The 9,165-nt window shown below is 45.6% G+C and overlaps 1 protein-coding gene across 1 annotated transcript in view; it reads left to right on the top strand.

Moving 5' to 3' along the window:
* EMP1 (epithelial membrane protein 1) overlaps window positions 1-6,096 on the top strand; it is a 13,540-nt gene extending 7,444 nt beyond the window's left edge. Inside the window, exons 2-5 of the mRNA XM_009865655.1 lie at window positions 3,413-3,530; window positions 4,819-4,921; window positions 5,029-5,169; window positions 5,785-6,096. Of these exons, the coding sequence (XP_009863957.1) occupies window positions 3,453-3,530; window positions 4,819-4,921; window positions 5,029-5,169; window positions 5,785-5,948 (486 nt within the window). The 5' untranslated portion in view covers window positions 3,413-3,452 and the 3' untranslated portion in view covers window positions 5,949-6,096. The remainder of the gene's footprint in view (window positions 1-3,412; window positions 3,531-4,818; window positions 4,922-5,028; window positions 5,170-5,784) is intronic.
* Window positions 6,097-9,165: the final 3,069 nt, after the last annotated feature.

The raw sequence follows: 9,165 nt of genomic DNA, 5'->3' as shown, positions 1-9,165 counted from the left end.
CTTCTCCCCCCCCAGCCTGCCCTACCTCAGTAGTCATCCTGTTTGCATGTCTCAGCCCTGTTTCTCTTGGCTTAGCTGGGGTCTCTCTTCTACCAGAAGCATCAGGAGGCTCAATGCAGGAGTCACCACCTGGTTGTTTGACTGATTCTTAAGAAGTCAGCTGGGGTCTCTCTTCTACCAGAAGCATCAGAAGGCTCAATGCAGGAGTCACCACCTGGTTGCTTGACTGATTCTTGAGAAGTTCTAAAACTGACAGAGTGCCCTAAACATTTACAGGGTTAAACAATTGTGGTTTTGAGAGCTTTGGGGTGAGTCAGTGGAAAAAACTGGCTGCTCTAGGAAGGCTAAGACTGACTCATAGCAGGAGAAGAGCCTAAAGAATCCAGCTGCAGTTTAGGTAAGGGAATGAAAGAAAAGGCATTTGCATGCAATTGTGTCCTATTGCTCCAGCAATGTGACCCCACCCTGTAGCGGAGAAAGATGTCTCACACTTAATGAATGGAAAGAGTGTCCTGTCAGTCACCAATGCTTTTCCAGCTTCTCTGTCTAATGTGATGAAAAGTCCATGCTGTACCGTCAAGAGATACAGATTACTTTATTTCAATGCCATTCATTCACCCATTGCTCCTTTGGGATTGTTCTCTAGTGTTTTATATATTTGAAAGGCAGGGAGAGATGAAGGAAGGGGAAAGAACATGAAGAGAGAGGGAGGCTTGTGCTTTAACTCAGAAAGAATCAAAACTAAGCTGCGCGCACATATCCCCAGGGGAGTTTGCATTTGATAGCATGTGTATTCAGGGAGAGGTGCTGACGTTCTCAGGAAGTAGGTGCACTGAAAACACCTGAACTAACAGTGCTCTCAGACAGAGCGAGAACAGGGCAGAAAAAGCAAAGGAAAGAAAGGAATTGGTTTTTTTTTCTTATCATATTGGTCAAAGTTCTGGGTGTGGGTTGGCTTTTTTCTTTTATCATTGAAAAGTAACATTTATCCTTCATTTTCATTTCTGAAGACAAACAAAAGATGGATTTTAAAGGACTCTTCTAGTCCTTTAGGATGTCCTGAAACCACGTTTTTAGTCTTTCAAGTACAGGGCTTTTCTGGAAGTCCTCAAAAAGAATCAGCAAAATACCTGCTGAATTAGATTTTAAAGAGGCCATGAAAAAAAAATGTCCATCTAAGAAAGAAGAAAGTTTAGCCACTGCTCAGTAAAGGCAAAATTCAAAGCAGTCAAATTTGGCACAACTTGGTATATGCATATCAATGCACTATGACGGCAAGAACACTTGTCACATTTTGTGTAAGAACCACAGTAATCAGAAAAAAGGTTGACCAGTAGTCAAAGGGATGGGAAGATTCACTCAGAGGCTCTCTTAATCACAGCAACACAATAGTTTCTCAGCACAAGGTACAGTGGTGATATCCATATCAGTAGCCATCCAGTGTTTTGAAATCCTTGTTCCTTTTGCAGTCAGTGGAAAGAAGTTGAAAGCTCAGGTCAGATGTGTTCATGTGATACTCTGCATATAGTATTGAGAACCTGGATTTTAGCAATGCTGAATTCATAAAGGACTGTCACTCCTAAGAAGGCTATACTTTCTCCAAGATCTTCACTAAGAGGTACTGTGACAAGAGGGGGTGCAGTAACCAGACCATCCAGACAAATCAATCCCTAGAGAATGATACATTTGTTAGGACAGATAAGCAAGCCGGGCCCATGTTCAGCAAGCCAGGGCTAAACAGCTCCAGAGTTCTCCCAGGTGAAGGAGACCTCGCAGTGGACAAGTTCTTGCTGAGGAGATAGGATCAGTCACCAAGCCTAATCTGGCCTTCTGAGGACTGGCTTCATTTGAGTGAGGTGAAGAGCAACCTAACAGAGCTGGTTCCTTGAGGTCCTGAACTCAAGGAATTCCTCCTGGTCATCAGCTAATGCTGAACTGGACAAAAAGCCACTGATGGAGAAGCCTGCCTGCCCACTGTGGCTGAAGAAATCCACAGCAGTGCGAGGAATAACCACAGCACTTTACAGGAACACACTCCCACACATGGCCACAATGACAGGAAGGACAGGAGTGGAGAAGGTGGAGTCAATGAGGAAAAAAAAACCAACAGCAAAAACCAAACCCTACAGATTTATGAGACTTTACAAATCCTTTTGTTACAGTTCATGTGAAAGACATCATAAAATGTGTTGTTCCGTAACAGTGTTACCACACCCTGTACAAATGGTGACAGTATCAAACCTTACCTGAGTCATCTGGACCACAATAACTTGAGAGGCAACATTGTCATATACTTGATACTGCTCTTCAGTATCAGTATTACCGACAGAAAGAGCAACGGAGCGCTATGAAACTTTCTAGGAAGCCACCTTTCAGTGGCCTCAGTGAACTCTTCTGCCTGATTTCTGTGGCTGTACTACACAATTACTAATAAATACCTGGAAGAAGAGGAAATATGTTTGCTGTCTGTGTGAATTGTATCATTCTCACAGCTTAATTTTGTTCATTGTATTTCATGTTTTCAGGGGAGAAGTCAGCAGCCTTGACAAATAGTGTCATGAGAGCTATCTAAAGCACATAAACCTCCCTTTCCAGTCACACGTTCATTGATGACAGGGAATCTTACAAAAAGTAAAAGCTTGCAGGGTAGAGGCAAAAAAACCTCCCAAAACAAACCAAAGAGGAATTTGCATTACAAGAGAATCTTACTGCAGTAATAGAGTGATCTGCACACCTCAAGTTTTAAAGGAAAACAAACAGTTTTCATTGCAAGTCGAAGCATCTTCCTCTGCCCCAGAACACCTCAGTGGCATTTCTGTTCTGGTTATTCTCATCTTCACATAATGGAGAGGGCCACTGAGTAGAGCAGCCCCCCAGTTCACTCTCCACTGCTGCTCAGCACCTGATGTACTCAGGAACACAGGGTCCACCACTCCACACCACCTCTCCGTGTCCCAGACCAGGTGGAGGGGGCCGTGCCATGAGAGGGAAAAGGAAGAACAGGAAGGGAAAATCTTTCCTGACCTCTGTGAATTCCGTGGGCAAAAACTCCTCTTCCTAGAGTGTAGGCCCAGAGTACGTCATTTTTGCATTAGAAAACCACACACCAATTTAAGCAACCTGTGTATACACTCAGGCTATTTTTAAAATGCCCCCAAGCTAACTACCCCTGCTCTACATCTCCTCCCAAACCAGTTCCTTTATGTCCAGCTTTTCTTTAACCTCTTGAGCAACTCCCTTGTAAATCCTGAGAAAAGTTTTACCGATGTTTTTCTATGACTACATAATTCTGGAATGGATTTCAGATCAACCTGTTTTCTAACATGTAAATAGTACATTACTAAATATAGTAATGCTATTCTTTGATTCAGCCCTCTCCTTCACCTCCTCCTTCTCTTCTTGTTCTCTCCAGAGCTCCCTGTATCAGTGACATCACCTAGAAGGGACCCAAGATGTTGGTGCTACTGGCTGGTATCTTTGTGGTTCACATCGCCACTGTCATCATGCTCTTTGTCTCCACCATTTCCAATGTAAGTAGAGATGACCATGCATGAGCCATGGCTATAGCCTTCCGCAGCTGTAGCCAGCCCTTTCTATGACTGGCAGGGGAACAGGTGGGTGGATGCTCAGGTTTGTGTGTGAGGAACTTATAGTAAATGATAGAACCATAGAATGGTTCAGGTTGGAAGGAATCTTCAAGCTCAACCAGTTCCAACCCCCTGCCATGGGCAGTGACACCTTCCACTAGACCAGGTTGCTCAAAGCCGCATCCTACCTGGCCTTGAACACTTCCAGGGACAGGGCATCCACAATTTATCTGGGCAATCTGTTTCAGTGTCTCATCATCCTCCTAGAAGAGAATTTCTTCTGATATCTACTCTAAATCTAGCCTTTTTTGACTTGAAACCATTACCCCTTGTCCTATCACAACACTCCCTGATCTCCTGTAGGCCCCCGTTAAGTATGGGAAGGCTGCTATAAGGTCTCTCTGGAGCATTCTCTTCTCCAGGCTGAACAGCCCCAACTCTCTCAGCCTGTCCTAATACACATCATAAGTAAATACGAAGCAGCGATGAGTGTGCTCAGGAAGCATAAGGGTAGTCGGGGTCGTAAAGGAGGCAGCCTCTGCCTGCCGCTCCTCTCCTCCCTCTCCCAAATCCCAGAGCCAGCAGCACCTCAACACTCTTCATCCAAGAGAGCGCAACGAGTAGCAGAGGAGATGAGCAGATGACAGCTCTGAAGCGGTGTTTATCATCCCATCTGGCGGCCAAGCTGTTGCTCAACTGGGTGCTCCCCTATGCCCGTCTCTTTTGAGGGCAGCGCTCCGCGGCGGGGGGCCGGGGAGAGGCTGCTGCAAGTCCGTCTCCCAGCGCTGCCCTCGCTGGGAAGCCCCAGGAGAGCGGAACTGGGGGTGAGGGGGCGGGGAAACCTGGGGCTCGGGTGACCCCTGGCGGCTCGACTGGGGGGGATTGGGGTGGGGGGGACACGACCCCTCTGGGCGTCTTGCTCGCCCCACCGTGCCCTCCTGCCGCCTCGCACGCGGTGAGGGAGAGGATGATCTGAGCTGCTTCCCTATCGTGGGAACAGACCTCCCCCGTGTTTTGCCTGGACCAAATGCCTCCTGGCTTTGGAAAGCCTGCGTCATCTCCAAGCCTCGGCTGTTCATCTGCTGCCGACACATGCTGACTCTTTCTCAGTTCTCTTGGCTCGTGGTGCTTGGGCTACTCTTGGTCCCCTTATGGTTTAGTCTGACAGCCGGCCAGAAGAGCAAGGAATTCCCCCGTCCCTCCTGACACAACTGTTTCATCCCCATTTCAGGTTTGGATGGTGAGTACTTTCAACTCGAGACCGATCTCATCGGGACTCTGGCTACTGTGCAACGAGACCTGCGATCAGCTGCGGGTCAGCAGTGATGATGAAGGTAAGTTACATCTGCATTTTCATGGTGGTGATGAATTGCAGGACCTTGGTGCACAACTCCAAGACTGAGTCCTGATCTTCTCAAACCTATTCCCTGTGTGTTTACAGCATCTCTCAAAACTGTGCAAGCCTTTATGATCCTCTCGATCATTTTCTCCGTCATCGCACTTGTCATGTTCATTGTCCAGCTGTTCACCCTGGAGAAAGGCCAACGTTTCTACATCACTGGAGCCATCATGCTGGTTTGCTGTAAGTATGCACACCTTGTAGTGGTTCTGTATGTGTCCCACGGCCTCTGCAAATGCAAATAGCCACTCGTCTGCCAGACATGGCCATGAGGAAAGGTTGTCAGCCAGCTAAATGTTTCCATTGGACCAATTTTTGTGGTAAAATAAAGCAGTGAGGAATTGGAAAGGGTTCTGGGTTCGTTGGGTTTTTTTTCTGTATATAATGAAAATATTTCCAGATTGTCATTAGAAAAACCCAGTGGGTTTTGCAAAATACCTTTGAAAGATAACAAAAAGCATCCGAGTGTTCTAGGAGGCAGAGGAATAAACAGTTAGACGGATACTGCTCCTGGGTTTCAACATGTAGCACCAGACTGTCTGCAGATCTTATTACTGATTTCCTTCTAACAAAGGTTTATTCCCCATGGCACCCACTAAACAAGCCCTGACTGTCTTATATCGTCACTTCTGCAAGAGAAATCCTCCATAAATAAGCCAAATGGGCAGCAGCCCCTCTCTCATATGGCACAAGACATGCATTACAATCGCAAGGGACAACAGTACTTCAGAAGTCCTACAGCAATGCTGATTTCTTTGCATTTTCCAACTCTCTTTCTTTTTCCCTTTCTTCCCACAGGGTTGTGCATTCTGATTGGAGTCTCCATCTACACAGCTCGGTTCACAGGCGGGATGGAAGTGTTCACAAATCCTCACCACGGCTATTGCTTCATATTGGCTTGGATCTGCTTTTGCTTCAGTTTCATCATTGGCATCCTCTACCTTGTTCTTAGGAAAAAATAAGGCTGATGGGAGTCTAGGGGAGAGGGTTGGCTACTGGGAATGGGGAAGAATTGCTCTGCTGAGAGAACTGTTGGGCCAATAGACAGAAACAGCCACCATCATCACCACTGCCACCACCAGAGAAAAATCACTAACAAAGCTAGAATCCTCAGGAACTCCTTCACCAAAGAGAGGGAGAAACAGCTCCAACTGATCTAGCATGCCTGGGGCTGTTGCACCAGAAATCTGCAAGTGACCCAGACAGCACTTCTTTTCTGCAAAGTCATGTCATACCTTCACAAAGCTTCAAGCTCAGCAGATGACTGAAGGGCACCACAAAAACAAGGGCTACATCTTTTTCCCTTCCTAGAGCCCTTCTCACCTTTCGGCGTGCCTTGTGGGTTGGGCTGTAAGGCTTATGACCCCCTTTTTTTTGTGCATCAAAACAAATGGGATGGGCCTTTTGTTACATTTTTATATATATATATATATGCACATATGTGAAAATTAAAGACATTACATTGAGAAGCAACCCAATAGAAATCAGATATTAACATGTCTACAGAAATAAGGCAGCAATAATTTTTTCCTGTTCTGTTTACTATTTGACATTCCCATGGTTGAATCAGATACAGGTAGGAAAGGCAAATATACAGGCATGGATGATGGAGAGAGAAAGTGTGAGGGTGAAGATACACAGGGGTTCCTAATTATAGAGGATGCTGTTGCTCAATGATGCGCACAGAAGGGGAGGAATCATCTGGGAGTGTGTCCACGCTAAAATCTTCTGTTCACCTTCAGATTGTGGTGACAGTACTACAACACCACAGATCTTTACTGACAGAAGTCCTTCTCTGTAGGCAAGTTTTTTTTCCCAGATCATCACCCATTACAAGCTATTGAGAGCCCCACCTTGTGACATAGCTCATGTCAAAGGCAGAGGATACTGGTTATCAGAGGAAGTGTATCCCCTAATGAGAGATTAGGAGAGATGAGGCAGGGCCTGTGAGTTCTGCTCCTTGCTGCATAACCTTAGGCCAGTTACTTAGCCTGGTGCTTTATCATCTGCCAAATTCTTCCATAAAACTATACCTACTTCCCAAGGTTGCTGAGAGATTCTGAGTCCACTCTGTAATACAAGGTCCCCATGTGAAAGGCTGGCACGGGAAAGTAAGACATTGGTACTGCTGCAACCCACAAATTCCTGTCAGTTCAAAGAATCTCAGTCACAAGTAGCATTTGTAAGGGACAAGAGGTCAAAACTGCCTGTGACTCCATCCACAACTAAAAGGAGGCAGAGGGTATAAAAAACCATGGCGGGTGCAGATTGTGCATGGATACTATTTTACCTCTCTCTCTTTTCTCTCTGTTACATTTTCTTCTTATGCAGATCTTACCAATTTGGTGGATATATTCTAGTACTGTATGTTGCTGTTTCATTAACAAAGGTTATTTCATATATAGTCATTGTAAATATTTTGAAATGCATATTTTTAACTTTGAGGGTTAATAAAATCTGATTCCCTTTATTATAAAGTTTTGCTCTGCATTTTTTTTCATTAGTGTTTCAGATGTTTGTTAACAGAAGCATTTGCTCTTCTCACTAAATGAAAGCCCACTCCTGTAAGATGATGCAAAACTACCATGTTCTCTTGCTTGTCATATAATCAGGTTTGAAATTATCTGTACATATTCAAGGGAGTTTTGCAAAAGCTGCTGCAGACAGCTCAGGGGAGAGCCCTGCTCTGTGAATGGCAGGAGCCCAAACCGGCCAGGCAAAGTAACTGACTCCTGGGCTGATCAAGGGATGATGACAGCAAACACAAAGGCAGCAGCACCTGCTGCACCTACAGAATGTAGCTGCCTGCCAGCATGTCTAGAGTGGGAAAACAGCTTGATTCCCTTGCAGCAAAGATGACAAAGAGAGAACAAACCACCATCAACACCAACGAAAAACCCCAACAAAACAAGAAGCATGCAAGGAATGTGGAGATCATGGGAGGCATAAAAGATGGTGCTAAGAGTGGTGTTAAAGTTTACGGGTCACTTCCAGCACTGGAGTAACTCTTGACTGCTAGCATCCAGGGTGCAGTTAGCCCAAGAATCATTTAACAGAGGAAAGTATGGCAAAATCAGCCTGAAGTATTCTCCCACTCAAAATATATCCAGCCCAGGGGCCAGCCCAGAAAGGTACGCTGCAGTTGTACTAGTTGTCTTTAGAACACTGTCTAATCTTGTGATTATTTACATTTGCAGCTCTTGCCTGCTCAGATAATAAGAGCAGTCAAGGTACCAGTTGATTGCTGGAGAAACCGAGGAGGAATTTTAATCCCAGACCCTCTGTTCCGCATTGCACAGTTGGTGAGGTGCAACACTGCAGGCAGCTCAGCTCTCCCACCATTGTCAGAGTCACGGTAATGGATTAGATATACAGTGATCTGATGCATGATGATAAATCTCATGTTGCACAATTCTCCCAAAGTATGTGGGTATCTGATATAAATACACACCTTGTCATCTGTTTCAGTTCTTAGGAAACTTGATTGCCTTTCTGCTCAGCCTAGCACGGAAGGCTGTGGCTGGCAGCCACCTTCTGTTTCACTGCCTCTCAGGCTTCTCTTTTGGACCAGGCTAGCCAGGGATCAAAGGAATCAGTCCATAACGTGATCGGCCTCCAGCCAGCGTGTGCCTAGAGGCAAGTGCAGGAGGCCTGCTCCTCAGCAGAAATTTATATGAAGCCGAGATGCTTCATCTGATCTCTTATCCCAGTATCAGGATTTGGGCAACAGAGCTGGATCTATCTGCAGTGAGTGCTGTGGAGCTCTGCCCTGCGAGTAGGGTCACTCAGATGACCTGGACAGTGTAACAGAGTCAGAAGTGCTAAAGGGAGGAGTGTTGGGGGTGCTCCTACCTCTCTCCACCTTCCACATAAATCTTCAGGTGGACAGAAGCCGGGCTTTTGGCATTCACAGATGGTTGTGACTTTTTTTCCTCAATTTTGTGTTGCATTATAAATTATTTTTTTCTCTGAAAGCAGCTCCCAGAATAAAAGGTTCACTTCATTGTCATGCTGATTGTAGAGCTTTTTGGGCCTTGCTCTGATGCTAACAGGGAGCTGAGGGGGCTGAGCTGTAAATCAGTGAGTAAAAGCACTTCCTAGGGCTTTAGGATGGTGGGGAGGTATGTTGCTCTGAGAGACAGGGGAATATCAACCGAATGAGACACTATCTTGTTATTT

Source organism: Apaloderma vittatum, unplaced genomic scaffold (genome assembly GCF_000703405.1).
Source record: "Apaloderma vittatum isolate BGI_N311 unplaced genomic scaffold, ASM70340v1 scaffold8360, whole genome shotgun sequence".
NCBI lineage: Eukaryota > Metazoa > Chordata > Aves > Trogoniformes > Trogonidae > Apaloderma > Apaloderma vittatum.
The sequence above is the reverse complement of the archived record's forward strand: the minus strand, read 5'-3'. Positions and strand labels throughout refer to the sequence as shown.